A 19206-nucleotide genomic window follows, 5' to 3' on the forward strand; every position below is an offset into this window, starting at 1 on the left:
TACAGAGAAACTCAGGCTTCTGTTTTAGGGATGTAAGTTGCTGAGAACACCAAGGAAATCCTGCATAACAAGGACAAAGCTGAAGTTTCCATGCACCTGCCATCTAGCAGGTCCACCTGGTCACTAAGACCACAGAGAGGGGTAGGCATGTTTGATTTCCTGCTCTTTTTCACCAAAGTTGAAGGACAGCTGCTTATTTGTACCCAGCTGCTCCAGTCAAGGCTCTGGAAGAGACCATCCAGTAGCAAAGGCAGTGACTGTTCCTGTGTGAAGAGCTTATGGAAGTGATTGGGATAGAGGTAGCAGTCTAAACACAAACCTAGCCTGTAATGGTAAAAATTCAATACATTACCCAACTTTTTAGCTTGGTACAGCATCCAAATGTAGACCAGGGCTACAAAACCCTAGTTCCCAAGTGGAGGACAATGGTGGGCACAGTGTAACCCTAACCCATCCTGTGCCTGTGTGTTCTGTCTCCTCCTCAGTTCTCATCTTCAAAGCAGGAAAGCTGTACAGAGACCCAACTTTCCTCTGGGTTTTAACTTTTGAAATTGTGGTGACTTTCACTGCCTCTTTTTTTTTTTTTCTTATTAAAAAGAGGCTGGAATGGCAGAGTTGTTAGTGGAGCTCACAGGAGCTGCTTTACAATAACAAACGTATGTTCCACTTTGCTTTTATATTTGAATTTTGCTGTATGTGTTTTCTTGTGGTTTCCCAGTCAAAGGAGACCTTGTTTCTTAGCCTGGGCTTCCCATGGGGCTCTGACTTTTAACTGTATGTGACTTCCAGCATTCAGCTAATTCATTCGCCTATTAGTGAAACCTTTGATGGAAACTCAAAACCAAATCACAGCTTGATGCTGTGATTCACACTCTCAGGCGTAGGGTTGGGCTGGGGACACGCTCCTGCTGAAACCCCAGCCAGCCCTTTCATGGAGATTTACTGCCGAGGGCACGTCAGGGGAGCTGAGTCTGTCCTTTTCCTCCCACCTTCCCAACAGCCCCATTCAGCAAAAGCGAAGCCCAGGCTGTGCTGGACTCGTGTGGCAGAGCCAGCTCATGCTCTGCAACATCTTTGTGCCATTCTCGTGGCCTTCACTTCCCTTTTCTACTGAGTGGGAGCTCGGCAGGTTTTGGCTCTTGCAGGGGTTTCTGTCCCCAGCCCAGGAGCAGCGTGTGACAAACTGGTGCACGTTTCACACCTGATTTACCTGCAGGACCACGGGGCTTGTTTTCACAACTGTGATCATTGTAGGGGCCTCTTGAGCTTTGAGCTCGTGGGCTGTGGATATATTTACTGTTGTTATATGTGCTACTGCAGGGATTAATGTGCAGTGATGAAAATGGGGATTTTAGCTACATCTGGGAAATTCTCTTCAAAACTAATAACCCATCAAATGTAATGGCAGGTCAGTACTGTACTGTTAATGTGGCTGTACCTTGAGATCTGTCTATCTGAAAGCTCAGGGAAGCCACTGAGGAAATGAAATTGCTGAATAAATCAAAAGTAGTGTAGGGAAACACTGGACTGGAAAACAGGGCAAGATTAGAGGATGAGCTGACCTCTATGCTTCTCTAACTAGTGCAAGAAGGGGAGTGCTGGATAACAGTGAGGATAATTAGCTTCTGGGAGAATTTAACCGGAGATAAGTTGCATGCTCTGTTGCTTAAAGTCTTTAAAGTGGGTGTGCACCCCCCTGTGTGAAAGGGACACTGTCACCCAGATGTGGCTGAGTGTGTGCAGCTCTCTCAGTCCCTGAGAGGACAGGCAGGGTGCAGTTGGGGTGCAGAGGTGCAGGGCAGAGGGTCAGTGAACCCCGTACCCCAAGAGAGCGGTGGGATTTTCCCATGTGCCAATCTGCTTTGAGTTAGAAGTGAATGAAAAGCTCTCCCTGAAACTTTTGAGCACAATTCAGAGTACATTGCTTTTGACAGGAAAGAGTTTTGGCAGAGGTGAGGGGAAGGAGGATGTACTAACTGGTTTGAGGGTGATGCCTGTGCTATGCAGATCAGATTGTGTGGAGGAAATATGCCTGGGTTAAGCAGATGCATGATTTAGGCTACTCTTTCATGTAGGTTTTCACTGGAGAACTGTTCCATGGGGGAGTCAGTGTGCTGTAAATGAAAGCTGGAATTTCTGGCTGTTTGCCATGAATGTGGACACTTCCAGTGCAGCAGTAACACCAACATAACTCATCCCATTCAGGACGTGCTCGAGTATCCACAGGAGAAGTTCACACAGCGTGGACAGTGTCCTGTAAACTCACATCTGAGCTCTCTGTTCATGGGCTTCACGGTCCAGCTAAGCCTCCAGTTTCCTCCCTTCCTCTCTCAAGGCCAATGTCTGTTGAACTGGAAGTGCCTCATGCCAAGCCAGGGCTCACATCTGGGTCTCCCCGTGTCCAGAGGGAGAATCGTGCTCACCAGGCTAGGGCTGTTCAGGGGGCACTGGACTCCTCCTGCCTGCTCTATGAAAATTTTCTAGAGTCTCTATTTCATTCTGAAACAATTGTTGAAACCCCGATGCTTCCAGCAGACCTGAGTTATTCTTTCTCTAATCATGTCTTGTCTTGTGGGTTTCAGCATGAGAAAGAAATTGGGGAGGGGAGAGGTTCCTGAGGTTGCTATTTTTTCTTCTTTTTTCTTTTTCCTCAAAATGCTTTTTTGCCGAGATCCTTTCCAAAACCTGGCTGACATTCAGTCCAATAGCCAGTGCCTGAGCAAAGGCCATAGTGTGGTTCCTGAACCCCAAACCTGCTTCACAGGAGGCTCAGCACTGAGCCCTGGCAGAAGGGTACTTGGTTCAGTGCAGTCAAGTCAATCATTTTGGGCTGAAATGAGTATGTGCAAGATGCTCTCGGTGCTGTCCCATCTTGCCCCTTGTCACCATGGTTGCTCTCAAGCTTTGTGCCACATCTGGGTTGCCTGGTGGAATGATCCTGGGGCTGCCACACTGGGAAGGATGAGCTGACTGTGGCAGAGGAAGGTGAGGTGATAAAAAGCAGCTCTGCTTTGCCACCCTCTGCTCCGCTCCATCTGAGCTGAGGCTGGTTCCCACAGTGCCTCCAGTAGCTGGCAAGGGTCCAGCTTTGCTAACTGGTGGCAGAGCTCCATGCTGAGAAACTCCCCCAGTGCAATTCTGTCAAAATCATCAAATTTGCACCCTCTGATTTACTCGTGGCACAGCGAGTTCTGTCGTGCTGGGGAAGTTTAAATATTTTGTCATGAGTGTGTATGGAAGTGCTTCCATTACACAGTTGGGTTTCTTACTAAGAAAAAGTTCATATTTTCACCCAGCTATAATGTGATCTCCAACTCCTTATACCTCTATATGTGCAGTAGTCAGTGCCTCTTCTTTTAAACTTTCAGCTGAGGTAGTCAAAGCATCTTGAAAAGAGGATCAGCTCTTCATAGGAGTAGGGAAACTGAAGCATAGAGAGGGAACAACTTGCTTACATTGCAGTATAAGGTCAGTCAGAAGCAAACCCCTTCAATTGCTTTCTCCCAAGAGCTGCTGTCTCTGTCCCAGCCCTGTATTTTAACCCCATCTGAAAGCAGAAATTCCAGTAAGACACTGGGAGTCTGGTTGTCATTTGCTGTAAGGAGCAGCAGAGCAAATGAGATTCAGTCCTTGGAATTTTGACAAAGTTGTCACCAAAATAAGAAACACTTAAAATTGAGTATCATAAAAACTCATAATTTAGCAGAATCAGATGTTCAAAGGATTATCTTTGGAGGCCTTTTTAGACTGCTCTGGTAAGGAGCAAAAGGAACCAAGGCAGAGATTTCCTTCTGGTTTGCGTTCTTTTGCTGTGTCCCAAGTACATTAAATTGAACAAAAACATGTGACAAGATTCAGCTTTGTTGCTCAATGTCAACTCTAAGTGAAGCGGACAGAGAAGCCGCTACATGATACAGTGGCTGGATGACTTTGTCTGAATTACTGACAGTTATTGATATGCCACTCTGCCCGAGACAATACAGGGACATTTTCCATCTTGGGAACAGTATTGTTGAGCAAGGACCTCCTCAAAAATCCTTGAAATTGTCGCAAAGTGTGTTAATGATGAGGATTGATGATCCAATCCAAGATATGAAGTTGGTTGCACCAGGAAGGGAGCTGGGCAGGCATGACAGAAGCGCCGTGCCAAGCTGGGGCTGTTCCAACGAGGACATCTTCCTCTTGTCTGCAGCAGAGGGTCTGAAAACGCTCACTGGCACGGAAACCAGCCCCGGGGCTGATGAAGAGGCTGAGCAGGGGAATAGTTTGCGGTGTCAGAAGCTTTGAGAGGCAGGTTTAACTGTGCAGGCTCTGGCTGTTTGTAGAGGAAGGTGGGCGTTGGGGAGCGGTGGCTCCTGCCTGGGGCAGCCGCGTGTCGCTGCTGGCCGGCCCTTCGGGGCTCTCTTATCTCCTTGTGTACAGCAGGAAGGGGGAAACTGTAGGAGGAAGCGATTTCTCACGCGGCTTTGTATTTGCTTCTAATTAAATGTTGCTTGCTGGGCCCTGTTTTCCCACTTTTCACTACCGGCCGGGGATGGTGTGCCTGAATCAGCCGCGCTGCGCTCGGGGCTGACCACACACATGCACACCCCGCTGGGGGAAGCCGGAGTGACTTCCACAGGGAGAGGGCAAGTAATACACAGCGGTTAATGGACCAAGCCTCATGTTACAGTGGGCTGAAAGACGCAAAAGAGCTGATTTTCAAGCAAATAAAATCACCAAGACTAGTGAATTAATTCCCCGAATTTATATCTTCCTTCTGGCGATAGCTTGCGTTGTCTAGACAGGAAGATGCGTTCAATCGGCTTTAAAGATGCAGCTTTATACCTCCCACGGGAGAAAGACCTAAATTCCTGACAGGCAAAGCTCTGTTGAGATGAATGGGAAACAAATTACTCCCTTGTACTCTTTAAGACAATTGGCGTCTGTATCACACAGGCTCTTACTGGGGCTCTTCAAAGATGCCGGTAAGATTTGCAGGTGCTCCTGCTTTTGTCTTGCAAAGCCCAGCACTGTTTGCACGGAGACTTTCAATGTGCAACACCTAAACTAGAAATCCCCTAGAAAATTCGGCTCTGCAACCCATCAATTAAAAGGCAAAGGCAGAAGCCTGCAATAGAAGTGGGAACTGAGGTGTTGCAGCTGGTGAGTGGTGCTACTGCCTGTTTGTGCCATTTGCAGAATGAGAAAGGCATTCCCTGCAGCAAGGCAGGGCACAGGGGATGGGGACCTCGGGTTTCTCACTGTGCTTTGACTACCTGTCCCTTGCAGGACCTGGGAAATCACTGCCCCTCTCTGCCCTGGCTTCCCTATTAAAAAAGTTGTCTTGTGAGTCTTCCTTTCTCTTGCTAATAATGTAATTAAAGATAAAATACAATAATATTTAAACTCGAGAAAACATATCCAAGATTGAAAGATTTAAATTTCAATGGTTGCACTAAATTCCCCCTATATATGCATATGTTGTATCTATAGGTCACCACCTACAGAATCTTTAAGGAATTTGCCTTGCTTTCCAACTCAGCTGTCAATTTATCCCTTGGCTAACAGACAGCATAAATAAGCAGTGTTACAGGCTTCACCTGTGCCAAGAGATTTGCTCTTCATGCAGCACAGCAAAAGTGCCCCTGTGTTTTAAATCCCCCCAGCCAAAGGCAATGCCAGCTGCAGGGTTTGGTTTGTCTGAACCCTGGGGTAGGGATTGATTTAGGTGTGAATTTTAAACTCCAGCTTTAAGTGCTCTGTATTTGGAGCTGGGGTCTCAATTTATGAGAAGACCTGAATTTTGAACCAGTGCAGGAGAAAAAAATGTGTTTCATGTGCCTGATGTGTGGTCTCGATGGCTGTGGTCGCTGATCCTGTCACAAGGGTTGTGTTCAGGTGGGAAACTGGGCAGCTGATAAACAGCAGCTAAAGGCACATCTGCTCAATTTTTTGCATGCAGAATCACACATTTGCCTTTTTGAAAATGACACTTAAATCCCCCCTCTCCCAAATTTGACTGTTATTGATCCGTGCATTGAGAGCAGAATGAATGAATTTTATTTATGCAGAGGTGAGATGATGATTTTAATCATGCTGCACATTTCCTTCTTGTTTAGAAACCCAATCATAGCTGCAAACCAAACAAGAAAAGTCTCCTTGTTTTCTGAATGATGTTATTTGTTTATCTGCCAAAGTGCTTTGCATTTCCTCAGGTCACAGACCAGCCCATGTCTGGCTATGTTAATATTATAAGAGTTAGGCAAAAGCAAAGTTTAAGAAAAATCTTTCAACTGAAAGAAATAGGATCTTAAAATCCCAAAATAGAGTATGGAAAGGTACACATCATGTCTGGCTTCTCTTTTCCCTTGTGGTAAATGTGACTCAAAGGAGTTGGTTTTTTTCCAGCTTGATCTGTATACAGTTTGGGGGAGTTTTATTGTGAGTAGGTCACCTTATAATACACAAAAATATTCCCTCCCAGAGGTCTGTATTCATAAATCTTTCTCGATTCTCACTCTCTTGAAACTGAAGTCCAGATGATTTCGTTTTCTTCATGGAAAGAAGAGTGAGAAAGAGTGGAGGCACACCTTGGTGTGGGGCTGGTGCTCTGGTCCTGCCGCGGCTCCCGTGGCTTTGAGGAGCCGCTGGCTCCCTCCCTGTGAGATGGGCAGAAGAGCAGCACCAAAAAACTGAGACTTTAGAGCAGCTTGGTTGTTGCTACAGAAGGAAAAAATGAATTTCAAAGTTATTATTTAAAAAACGGTTTAAATCTTCACTTCTCAAAGTTTGTTTAAGGGTCAAACTTATTCCTTCTTTGCTTCGCCAAAGAAAAGATCAGCACTATGGTTAAATACTAAAGCAGCTGCCTGGAATAGTGGAGATGAGTGTTTATTGACAGTAGCAGTTTTTTGTAGTTCAGTTTTGAGGAGAAACATATATCTGAAGCATAGCTTTAATGTGTTCTTTCGTTCTACCTCACAGTGCATTTCTCTTTATAAAAACGCAGCACAAAATACTAACTCTGTCCCTGCAGAGCAGGGTTAACATCACTGTTCCCCTGGTATAGGTCAAAAGAGAGGTTTTATGACATTATCGAAGCTATGTGGTAAATTGGAGGCAGAGCTGAGTGTAAAACTCTGATTTTAAAGTTCCTGGAGTGTTTCTGTGGGCTGTCCATCTTCATTTTTTGTTCCTGAGTCATCCTGATGTGTTCTTAGCAAGTGGAAGGTAGATAGAAATGCTTATGGTAAATGATCATCTACAGCCTTGAAAACATAACCAATTAGCTCAAGATTAGGACACACCCTTTCAAATGGGGATACTTGACTTTTACATATATTTTTCTTTATTCTTGCATTTTATAATGCTATTTGGATTTTACAATGATGTCATCCAAAAACATTGCCATAATGTCATAAATTACCAAAAAAATATGTTATTTTCTTCCACTGATCAAACAGTTGATTTAAAATCTGGTCCTGTGGAGGACCAGGAGGCCTTTTACTGGGTGTTTTATACCCCCTGGCCAGGAGATAATACAGACATTGCCATATGAACAGGCAATCAACTCCTCACTTCTTTAAGTTGTGTACATTTATACAACACATATCCACAGCCATGCACGTTATTGGATGACCATGAACGGTTTTGCCTTGGGAAATGATTCTCTACATGAACAAACACCACTTAAAATTACTTTTAAAGGTGGCCAGTATTAAAAACTATACATGTAGCCAGTTCTGTTACAGCTGCTACTGACTCTGCTCACTGGGGGCAGATTTTCTTTTGTAATTTATTATCTGTTTTCCTCCATTTCAGTCTCCCACCTATAACTCTGGGATTTTGTTCTGCCAGGACAGAGGGTCGAGCAAAAGCTGCTTTGCTGTCACTGTAATAACCCTTCCTGTCCAAAGAATCCTCTCGTAAATGTAGCTGGATCCACAAAGAATTACTCTGTCAGGCATGACAATAAACATGCTCAGTACTTAAAAAGTGCTCTTCCCTCCACCCCCCTCCCCTTTAAAGATGGCTTTTGGTGATACAATGGCTTTTCATTGAAGGCCAGGAAATCTTGGATTTTGAAAGTACCATACTCAGGGTGAGTTTCTGTACAGCTCCCAGCAGACCTGGGCTATGGGCCTCCATGGATCAACAGGGGGTGATTCCTACATTAATGCCTGTTCCCAGGAGATCTGTCATTTTGGCCTCTGTTGCCTTTAATCTCCTATACACTCTATACATTTCTAAATCTCCCCATGGCTGCCGTGGTATTTATCACATTCTTGGCAACGCTGCTTCTCCAATACCAACCCCTGTGCTTGGAGTCCAGCTCTGCTCCTCCTCCCCCTCACTCCCAGAACCAACTGACATGTTTGCACAAAGCCTTGTACCCAATTTTCCCTCCTCACCATCTCCCAAAGCGCTTGTGCGAGTGAGTTATCGGAGGTGTCTGAGCTGTGCCTGGGCTGGGTTCTGTAATTCCGTCTTGCACAACCCCTACTTAAGGCTTGTTGACTTCAATGGGGCTATTCATGCAAGTGGAGGCTGCACATTCGGGCCCTTGGGTTGTAGGGTCTCTGGGGCATAGACCCTGTCTTTGTGTGCCTCAAAAATATGTGCTAGATGAGTTATGATAGCTCAGAAGAGTGAGTGTCGCTTTACATTTGCCATACTGAAGGAAGGTTGCCAGGATTGCATTGATGCTGCATGTGGTCCCCTTCCAGGGGGGAATTAATCCTTCTTTGCAAAGATACCTCCTGCTGACTGGTGAAAAGAAAAAAGGAAAAAAACCCTGGTTTGGCCATGAATACCATTAGCTTAATCTTCCTTTTCTCTGATCTTCCAGTACTATTTGCTTTGTATGGCTTCATCAAGGTTTTGTATGTGGACAGAATAATTGAAAACAAATTTAGCATGTCTCAGACCATAAAGTTCCCTTTCAGCTACATCACTGGCTATGCGGTAGATAAATGTCTGGTTTTCATTTTTGGTTATGTGAGAAATTTAGAATGGTTTGATTCGTAATTTTGAACGTTAATAAAGAAGGAGAAATTTCCTTGTCTCCTGGCCTATGGAGGCATTCTGGCTTTCTTGCAGCAAATGCTGTTTAAAAAAATGTTATTTAGTACAGAAGAGTCTGTTTGTGTCCTTGAGGCCTAGAAACCCCAGTCTCCAGGGTAGACTAAGACCTCCTTGTGCTCTTCAGTCTCAGACCAAAAATGCCACTTCTACCTGTACAGGTAGTATTTTAATGCAGTGCAAGATGAATGGCTGAAGATGAACCTGACTGGGGGAAGGATGAGTTTCAAAGAGCAGTGGATCAATGCCATATATATATATATATCTGTGTGTGTATATATATGTGTGTGTGTGTGTTTATATCTGTGTATATATATGTGTGTGTCTGTGTGCATGTCTATAGATCTATTTGGTTTTCTGACTTGAAGGCATTGCAAGCCCTGTGTGTGATAATAATTTTTTTGGTGTCTTACCAGCTTCACGGGTACATGGAGAACAAACCCTTGGGTCTGCAGATCTTCATTGGCACAGCAGACGAGCGGATACTCAAACCTCACGCCTTCTACCAAGTCCATCGCATTACGGGAAAAACTGTCACCACCACCAGCTACGAGAAAATCATCGGCAACACCAAAGTTTTAGAGATCCCACTGGAACCCAAAAACAACATGAAAGCAACGTAAGTGTGTTTCTTTTTATCAGCAAAGTTGAGGCAGATGAAGTTGGCATGTGGAGTTCCTTCTCTTTGGAAAGGAGTCACTAAAATGAGTAATGACCCCTGCTCTGGAGGGACTCCCCTGTCCAACACGCTGGGATGATACACAAGTGTAAGACCCTTTTTACAAAACCATGAGCAGCAGGTACAGGCACCTGGGTTAAAGCTGCTTGAGAAGTTACCATTCATCAGCTGACCATGCAGGCACTTTTGCTCTTTACTCCAGCTGCTATATTGTAATCACAGAATGGTTTGAGTTGGAAGGGACCTTAAAGATAATTTTGTTCCACCCCCCTGCTAAAGGCAGGGACACCTTCTACTAGACCAGGTTGCTTCAAGCCCTTTCCAATCTGGCCTTGGACATTTCCAGGGATAGGGCATCCACAGCATCCTGTGCCAGTGTCTCACCACCCTGTAGTAATCCATCATCGTCAAAGTCAGAATGGATTTGTGCGGCACTAAGGAAACAAGACTTGAATCTCAAGTTCTTATGCTGCAGGGGCACAGTGAGAAGCAGGAGCAGCAGACAGTGGAGGAAAGGTGTACAATTCATTTTACAACATTTAATGGAAGAGAAAACGTCTCTTCTGAACTCAGCCAAGTGCTCTGGCCATGAAATCGCTCTCTACTGTTGTAATAAGGTAACAGGAAAGCAAGTACAGGCACATCTTGTCTGTATTACTCCTACCAGTTTTATGGAGGCAGAGGGATGAAGTGGGCACCAGTCTGAAACTTCAGGCTTGAATGTGTGCCAGGCAGCATGAGAGTGATTGCTCTGCAGAGGGAAGAGCTGTATCTCCATCCTTCAGAGGATAAAATTGGCAGAGCAGTTATATTTTTAAGCTCCCCTACTTCATCGCAAAATCCACATTCTTTCTTCATATTTTTTTCAGAAAATATACCTCATTGCCAACAAGGAGCCCTGGAGTAATAAACCTCACATATGCAATGGCGAGGAACCGTGTGGGTGTAGGAAACAGCTTGGGGTTTATGCCTCCCCAAATGTGATTTTAATTCATATCAAAAGAAGAGAAATGATGTGTCTTCAGAGCTGATTTAAAAATGGGTTGGCAGTGCCTGTTTAATAACAGTGCTCACTGCACCCTCTGAGGACCATTGCTGAGCTAAAGATCCCAGATTCTGTAGAGATTAATTGCCACATTCTCCTAGTGTGGACAGGCATGTTTGCAAGGTTACACTGGGCTCTTGAGGAGCGATATTAAGTCCACCAATATTAAGTCGTGGTGCTGATTTAAGCAATCCAAATCCTTTCATTGCTGCTCAGTCCAATCCTGCTCCTGTCCAGGGACATGTGAATGGATGAATGGGAGCAGAGAGTCATTTTCTGCTCTACCAGGCTTTTGCCTTGGCTAGGAACAACATCTCAGGGCTTTGGACATGTTCTGGGACCGGGCTGCAGAGCACAGTTCTAGTAGCACCACCCACCCTGTCCAAAAAGAGGAGAGAGCAGTTTGGTTCCTGCTTTGGAGTTGAATTCATGCTTGCTTTACAAACGAGGGGGGAAATGTGCCTGGATGATGCATGCAGTGATGGTTCTGTAATTAGCTGGTTTGACTGCTGTGATTCCCCATGGAGCTGAACTAATTTGGCCACGTGCAGGCAAGAGCTGCTGTGCAGTCCCTGGGCACTGGGCTGTCTGGAGAGCTGGTGCTGGAGGCCCCTGCCCTGGGGTGGGCTCTGCAATCTGCACTCTCTTGCTTAGCACTGGAGGGAAATAAGACCTGGGCTTATAACCTTTGGAGAGTGGCTTCTGCTGTTGCCAGAGAGTGGGGAGAGGTCCAGCAGCATCTGCTAGAGTTCGAGTAGCATTGGGATGATACTCTCAGGCATATGATGTGACTCTTGGGGATGTTCCTGTGCAGGGCTAAGGGTTGGGCTTGATGATCCTTGTGGGTCCTTTCCAACTGAGCATATTCTGCAATTCCGTGATCTCTCATGTGCTGCACGTCTGGGATTTCTTCCCCTGTGCCTGCTGAAATGTCAATGTCAAGGTCCTAAACAAAGCAAGCACTTAGAGGTGTTCCTAGAGCTCAGTCCTCGTGGCTGTGGGAGAGCGGGGATGTCGAGCTGACGGTGTGTGTTTGCAGCATCGACTGCGCGGGGATCCTGAAGCTGCGCAACGCGGACATCGAGCTGCGCAAGGGCGAGACCGACATCGGCCGCAAGAACACCCGCGTGCGGCTCGTCTTCCGCGTCCACATCCCCGAGTCCAGCGGCAGGATCGTTTCCCTGCAGGCGGCATCCAACCCCATAGAGTGCTGTGAGTATCCCTGAGATTGGCTCCTTCTCTTGCAACAACAGCCATCCCGTCCTTTGGCTCCAGGCTGGTGCCCTGCCCTTCTGTGCTGGCTGGGGCTGTGCCGCCGTTCAGGTGACCTGTGGCTCTTACCTGTATACGCTCCCTGTCCTGAAAGGAGCTTGGGTGGCTGGTGGCTCCTCAAGGTGCTTAGAGCTTGTGAGGACAGCACAGGACCTGGGGGCTTTTGCAAAGTTTATTTATTAGTGTGTTGCTGCCAGATCCCTCTGGCTGTCAGGTGGTTACTGGGAGCAGGGAGCCAGCGGGGGTGTGTGTGTATGGCACACATGCATTCTCCCTGTTTGTGCATGAGCTGCCTGCCTTCCTGGCCATGGCTTTAGTTTGAGAGGAGGCACAATCAGAACTTGTTATCCACAAGCTGGCAGTTGGTTTGGGGTTTTGAATTCAGACCTGGGACAGATCCTAGCACTGTGGCCAGTCTTGTCTGCCAAAGGAGTGACCACAGCCCTCTGATCTGAGCTGTGTCAGAACACAACTGAATTGGAGGAGCAGATTTGATTTTGAGGCTCAGGTGCATTCTGGTTATTGGCTTTTCTAGCTGTCAGTGCTAAGGGGTGCACAGCTCAGGAGGCTGAAGCAGGGAAAGCACAGGTTGTTCTGGTATTCCCCTGAGGGACAAGAAAACGCGTAGTTTTGATTTCTGAACTGCAAATCCTTTAAGTTATAAGCTGAGAAACCTGCACCTCCCACGCATTTTAACGTACTGGATCCTGAGAAAGAGAGGCCTCTGATGAGGTGCCCCCCGTGTCACAGTCATTTCTGGAAGGGCTCCACCCACTTTGCTGGTTCATGTGCATCCTGTGATGCTTTTTGTTGGTAAATGGTGCCTTTTTGGCAGTTTGGGGATTTCACAAATACCTAATGAACAGTTTTCCTCTCCCTTTGTTGAATGACTCACCCCTTTAGCAGAACCTGTCTTGCCATAAGTCATACATATGAAGTTACTGAAGTGTTTCTCATGTGTGAGTGTTATTTATTGAGATGCAGGCTTTAACTTAAATAACAACTGCTTAGAATGAGAGAGGAGCCAGTTTTGGATGGGAAATCAAACTGGAGAGTGAATTATTGATGGCAGCTTTTTAAAAAACAGTACAAACGAATAACCAAGGCTAAGGAGTGGGTGATGGATATGTATGATCTCTTGGCAGTGGTTATGAGAAGGTACCAACTGTCAGATCATTTAAGCAGCTGAGCAAGTCTCTGGGCACTGTGATGGGGAAGGGAGAGTGGTGGGAGTAGCCACCACCTTTCTCCATAGGAAACAGTCACGGTCCTTTATGGGACCAGATGGCTGAAACAATAGTGACCTCCACCCCAAACATGTCCCTGCTGAAACAAAGGTCCATTTGCTAAAGGAAGCGTTCAATGGGGAGCTACTCGGGTGGGGAAACTCCAGGTGTAACTCCTACACCCACTGTGCAGGAAAACAGCACAAGCCCAGAGCGGACGGTGGATGGTCAGGCAGGGCGTCCCACAGATCACCCCCCACTGACTCAAATTCTCCTCAGGAAAAGCAAATATGAGTTAGCCAGGCATTTCTAGGGCTCTTCCACAACTGCATGTTGTGTTTGTGCCCATCACCACGGGGTACTCAAGCGGAAATCTGGTCACGGTTTAAAGAATAAATCACATTTTTCTGAACTGTATGCACACAGCTAATTTGCCTGTGCAATGACTGCTATGGCAGTGGCTTGGTTAAGATGTCTAGGCTTTTATTCTGAGATGTCTTTGCATTGATTAGTCTTAGGGACGTAAAAAAGCCAAGAGTGAAGATACCGGTACAAGTGGCTTATTTTTGGTTTGTTTATTTTTTTCCCATAATTAAAGTATTAAAATGTTGGCTGCATAGCAGACAGCAAAACCACAAGAAAAAATGTATTTGATCCCTAAGGAAATAAAACCAGAAAGTTTTATTTTTGGGATACTGGATATATGGAATTTGGAGAGATATGTTAGGGCCTGTGCTTTTCCAAACTTGTGGAAGCAGAGTACAAAGTGATCTGGAGTAAGAAGCCTCTTCCATTCAGTGGGTATGCTGCATATTTAGTGCTGCTTTTGCATTTCAGTAGCACTTCCTGATCTCAGCCCAGTTCTGGGAAGATGGTTATAAACATCAGTTGGCTCAGCCAGCATTAGTAATTCAGACTGAATCTCACTAGCAATGGTAAACTCAGCTTCTCCCAGATAATCTGCACATGCTGCAGAGCTCACAGTCAGTCTCAGGTAAGCTCAGGTGCCCTCCCGAGAAGGGCTATGTGACATTTTCTCCTTGTCCTACTTCCCACCTTCATGTGCTGCTAGGATTGGCTTTTTCCCCTTTTGTTTGCTCTTCTTATTTTTTTTTTTTTTGACATGGCCACCTGAGAACCGTTTTCCTCAGGGACTCTCTGTACGATCTCTCCTGTTTGGTAGCAGTTAATAATATCCCGCTGGAAAAGCCTCAGTAAGTAGCAGCTCTAAGATAACTGGCCATTTCCCTACCAGTGGGGTTCCCCTGAGAGCACTGTTGCTACCAACAGAACATCTGAGTGTTCTCCTCAGCAGGAGCCGATCCCAGCAGAGAATTCCCATCGGTGTCAGCAGATCATTATGAGCTGCAATGAAGCAAGAACTGTGAAGTATCTGCTTTTCACAGGGCGATTCGGTTCCACCTCATCTGTGTCACATTCAGCACTTGACAGATTTTAGGAGGGGATTTCACGGGTTCAAAGCATCATCTGGAGCAAGTTCCTCCCCAGGCAGTTGTGTGGGAGGACCGAGGAGGTGATATGTTGTTAAATGATCAGTTGTGCCTTAAAAAGGACCTCATATCCAGACAAGCCTGCACATTCAGCAGCTCGCGGCCTTTTTTCCTCCTGTTGCCTGTTGATTCATTCTGAAGCCACTGAGGAGGCAAAGGCATTTGAAATCCCTCTGACAATTGTAGCAACAGGCCATTGCTTAGCTAGCTATAAAAACACGGTCTTGTAGGTGTGGTGCCCTAGGAACAAAAAGCCACTTGGAGAGCTTTGACACCTGTAGACCATTATTTTCAAACCATGAAGACAATTTCTGTAGCAGTAATTCCATTCCTTTGCTGTAATTTGCCTTTCACTGTGACATGGAGCTCATTTCTCAGTGAGTGAGTGGTCCCTGGTGTTAAAGACATTTTTGACACGAGGCTCCACCTCCCTCAGATAGACTTGTTGGCGCAGGTCAGTCATGATACCTGGTAGCTCCAGCAGGGTGCCTTAACATCTGGAGTTGTATCTCTACTCATCTGAACTGTCCAGAAGGAGCAGGATGGAAGGGAGTCCAGAGTAGTCACATAAGCACCTGTGGGGCAGCTTGTTATACTCCAGTCTGTCAGCAGCCAAAAGCTGCTTCATGCAAGTGTCTGTGAGATGTGAGTGTGAGGCTTAGGAGTATCCCCCGCACTTTGTCCCAGTTTTTATGCTAATGGCTCCTGGTTACACCTTCCCAAAGTGTGTCACAGTTCTTGTTTTGTATAATCCATGTTTGCTGATACTAAGCTGTGCTCGTGAATCCCTTAAAATGCAAACGATTGCACTTGGCACAAGAGAAGGAGACTAAAGTCTTGTTCTTATAATAGATATTCCGAGGTGGTAGAAAAACAAAACAAACAAAACTTATTGCTAAAGAACCGTGTGTCCATCTAAGGAATTTAAATAGTTTCTATTACTGACTGTATTTTGTTCCATTAATTGAGTCAAATATCTTATTTCCCTTTAATCAATTTCCCTGGAAATTTCCTTTATTTTTCTCTCCTTCTAGTAGATTTTCCCATAATATTAGACAATCTAAGCCTATGATTTGTGACACATTAATAACTACAGAGGAAAGAGCTAGTCATGTAAAAGAATGTTGTCTTGGCAAGCCAGCGAGTGCTTTTCCTCAGCCGGGAGTTGTGCTGGTTGGAATATGAGGGCAGGCAAGTAGGAGCACTAGTTTATTCAGATAGAAAAGCAGAAACAAATGGTCTTTTGCATTTGGGAATATATACCTATGTGCAAGTATAACCATAATCATGATTATTATAGGAGTATCACGATTTCCAGATGAATTAAATGAGTTTTTTTCCCCCCTTTCATGTCAACTTCAAGACAGTCACGCAGTCAGCTGTAAATACAGCTCACACAAAACCTGGTGCTTTCTCTAAAGAGAACATTTTCTCTCTCTTAAAGCACAGAATGTAAAAGCTAATTCTGACAACGTGTACCACTTTTAATATGCAACCAAAATACTTCAGTCTTTGAAGTCTGAGTCAGACTGAAGGGAAGTGCCTGCCCTTTTTGCAGGCTGCAAGCCTTGCTCCAGGGGTAAACTCCTGTTTACTTCTTGTCTTTGCAGTGCTGCTGGTGGTGAAAGCAAACGCCCCAGCATGTTACACAGAGCATGGACTTCTGAGTATAATTTAAGCTCAGCAGCTCTCCTCCACAAGGGATTAAAGGGAAATGCTGTGCATACCCACAGAGATGATTGACAGAGAAGTGAACCGAGGCCATGGTTTTCCTGTCATTAATCACACACTGGTTTGGTGAGCTGGCTGCAGTTCATAAAAAGTATCACACTGATCTGACACTGCTGCCATCGGGGCTTGTCACTCCTCCTGTGTGAGGACATCATAAATTATGTGCAGAGAAGGAGGTGGAGAAAAGCCCTCTATTTTTGGTGCTTTTAGCTTGGATGGCTCTGCACAAACTGCTGATTAAGTCTTGCTGGCAACAAATTGGAAACTGTTGTCATTCCTACTGGGTTCGTTTCATAGCGTTTAGACCATGTTTTCAAGCTTTCCCATCTAATCACAGGGGTTGGAAATTTGCTTTATTGACTTGATTCTAAGTCTACCACTACTCCATCCTTCTGATTGCAGCTCTCTAGGGTGTGTTGCTGATGTCTATCTGCCTGCTAGAGATCTCTCCTCCCCTTGACCCTCCCCTGGCTCCCATACTGCAGCTTCCCAGCCTTTACTTCTCCTGCCACCAGAGAGCTCAGGTTGCTTCAGCGTGTGATGGATGGGATCAAAATCTCTCACAACATTAATGAGTTGGATAAGCATTGGACACAGGAGTTCTGCTCCTATCAATCCTACCACAGGCAGCTCATGGTAAATACATGCAGTGTGACAGCAGGAATGGAATATTTACTTTGGCTCATTGAGGTTTGCACTGAGGTGGAAGAATTAATCCCATAACAAATTACTCCTCTGCTATTGCTTCTAGAGGTCAGGCTTTTTTTATCACTAGACACCCAGCTCTCTCTGCTCTTTTCAAATCCAGCAGAAATCAATGGCTGGATCCAAGAGCCTCTCTTTAACCTCTCATCAGCAATGGGGACAACAACCTAAGCTCTGGGTTCAGTGTTGCAAGTGTCAGAGACAGCGTGGAGAGGTTTTGCTCTAACAGGTATCCATTGTAGAATCACAGAATGTCTTGGGTTGGAAGGGAGCTTAAAGCTTATCTTGTTCCACCCCTGCCAGGGGCGGGCACACCTTCCACTGGACCAGGTTGCCCTGTCCAACCTGGCCTTCAACACTTCCAGGGATGGGGTATCCACAGCTTTTCTGGGCACCCTGTTCCAGGGCCTTGCCACCCTAACAGGGAAGAATTCTTTTGTCACAGGGGTTTGCCTGGAGATCTCAGCCTCTCTGCAGAAGGTAGCACGGAGGTAGTGCTGGTACTCCAAGGCTGGGGAGTATCTGGGGAGTATCTGTGGAGTATCTCTGCTCTGGAAGTGTCGGTCAGACGGGCACTGCTCTGCACAGAGTTCACGAGTCTGTTCCTCCTGAGGGGCAGGTCACAATAGTGTTTTTTTCTTTGCCTACATTACCCCATCCAGCCCTTGTTTGTACTGCACATACAGGGAGAGAGATTGCCGAGACGGTTCCTCTCCAGAGGCTGTTAAGAGACATTTAGCTTCAGTTAACACTACTCATAAAACGAGTCAGCTTTTGGGCAAGACAAGGCAGCACTTGGAAGCCCTCCCAAGCTGGTGGAAGGAAACATGATGCTCGGGCAGGGAGAGAACCACTCGTCCCAGGAGATGAGTGCAGGAGGAGCATGGGCAGGGAGACGTGGGAGGAGAAGGGCTCGCAGGAGCTGGGATTACCTAAGGAGCATGTTATGGAATACAACTGGTATTGTCATTTGGAACCTGCTAACAGCAATGGGTAACACTCTCCTGGGGGAGATTTGGAGCCACAACAGACTTATCCAGGTAATTCAGTTGTCTCAAACATCCCTTTTTTTTTCCCCTTTAAAAACAAATATCCTCTCTGCTGAAAAAAGGAACACTTATGGATGTTGAGGGCAGGTGGAGAAAGAAGAAACACCTTTCCCTGCCTTGGCATACTTCCTTAGGGTCAGCCTCCAGGCTTGTACATCCCATGTGAAGCATTCAGAGCTTTAGGCCTTCCTAACCTTTCCTGCACCTGCTGCCATAGGGAAGGGAATAAAGGCTCAAGCCCCAACCAGTGCAGGGTGCACGTGAGCCTGGGTGGGCTGTGGGCAGAAGGGGCTCTTCCCTCCGGGCTGAGGCTCCTGGGGGTGGTGCAGCACTCCAGGACAGCGGCTCCCTTTCTCTCCTGTGTCACTGCATGCATTGTATTTCTTGGCACCAGGAACCCATGACATCTTGATTTGCAAACGGTCAAATAAAATAGAAAAATAATGTCCCCTGTTAATAGGTTGACACACTGCTTCAGGCCAAGTGTGAGTATTTCTATAGCATTTGCTTTGCTGCCTTATGTCAGTAACTGTTGCTATTGAAAGTAAACACCCCAACTGGTTAAATCAACAGCGTTTTGTTTATTCAAAACTCATAAACTCCAGTAGCTGTAGGTCACTTTATGAAGTGCCAACCCCCGGGGGAAGAGAAGGAATAGTGTGAAATTATTGCATGCAGTCCACCCATCGTGAGCCTTAGAGGAAGGGGATTTATTGGCAATTAATATTTCTTGCAGAGGAAAAAAAGTAATCCTATTGAGGCAGCTCCACACTGAACCTTGAACCTCCATACTGGTGGAAATGGGGAATGGATGAAACCTTCTAGGTTTGGGTTAAAAAATGAGACCTTTGAAAATGAAAAGTGGATTTTATTTTTTTTTTTTTAAGGGCACCCCTGGCCCATCTCAGCCTTCCAGGCAGTGCTG

The 19206-nt window shown here is 45.9% G+C and overlaps 1 protein-coding gene across 5 annotated transcripts in view; it reads left to right on the forward strand.

Annotated features, from left to right (window-relative positions):
- The window catches only part of NFATC2 (nuclear factor of activated T cells 2), a 90467-nt gene that overhangs the window by 20620 nt on the left and 50641 nt on the right, over positions 1–19206 (forward strand). For all 5 annotated transcript variants that reach the window (XM_064674198.1, XM_064674196.1, XM_064674195.1 and 2 more), the window contains exons 4-5: positions 9480–9682; positions 11827–11999. In XM_064674198.1, coding sequence (XP_064530268.1) covers positions 9480–9682; positions 11827–11999 — 376 coding nt within the window. The remainder of the gene's footprint in view (positions 1–9479; positions 9683–11826; positions 12000–19206) is intronic.

This window comes from Pseudopipra pipra, chromosome 17, assembly GCF_036250125.1.
Source record: "Pseudopipra pipra isolate bDixPip1 chromosome 17, bDixPip1.hap1, whole genome shotgun sequence".
Taxonomy (NCBI): Eukaryota; Metazoa; Chordata; class Aves; order Passeriformes; family Pipridae; genus Pseudopipra; species Pseudopipra pipra.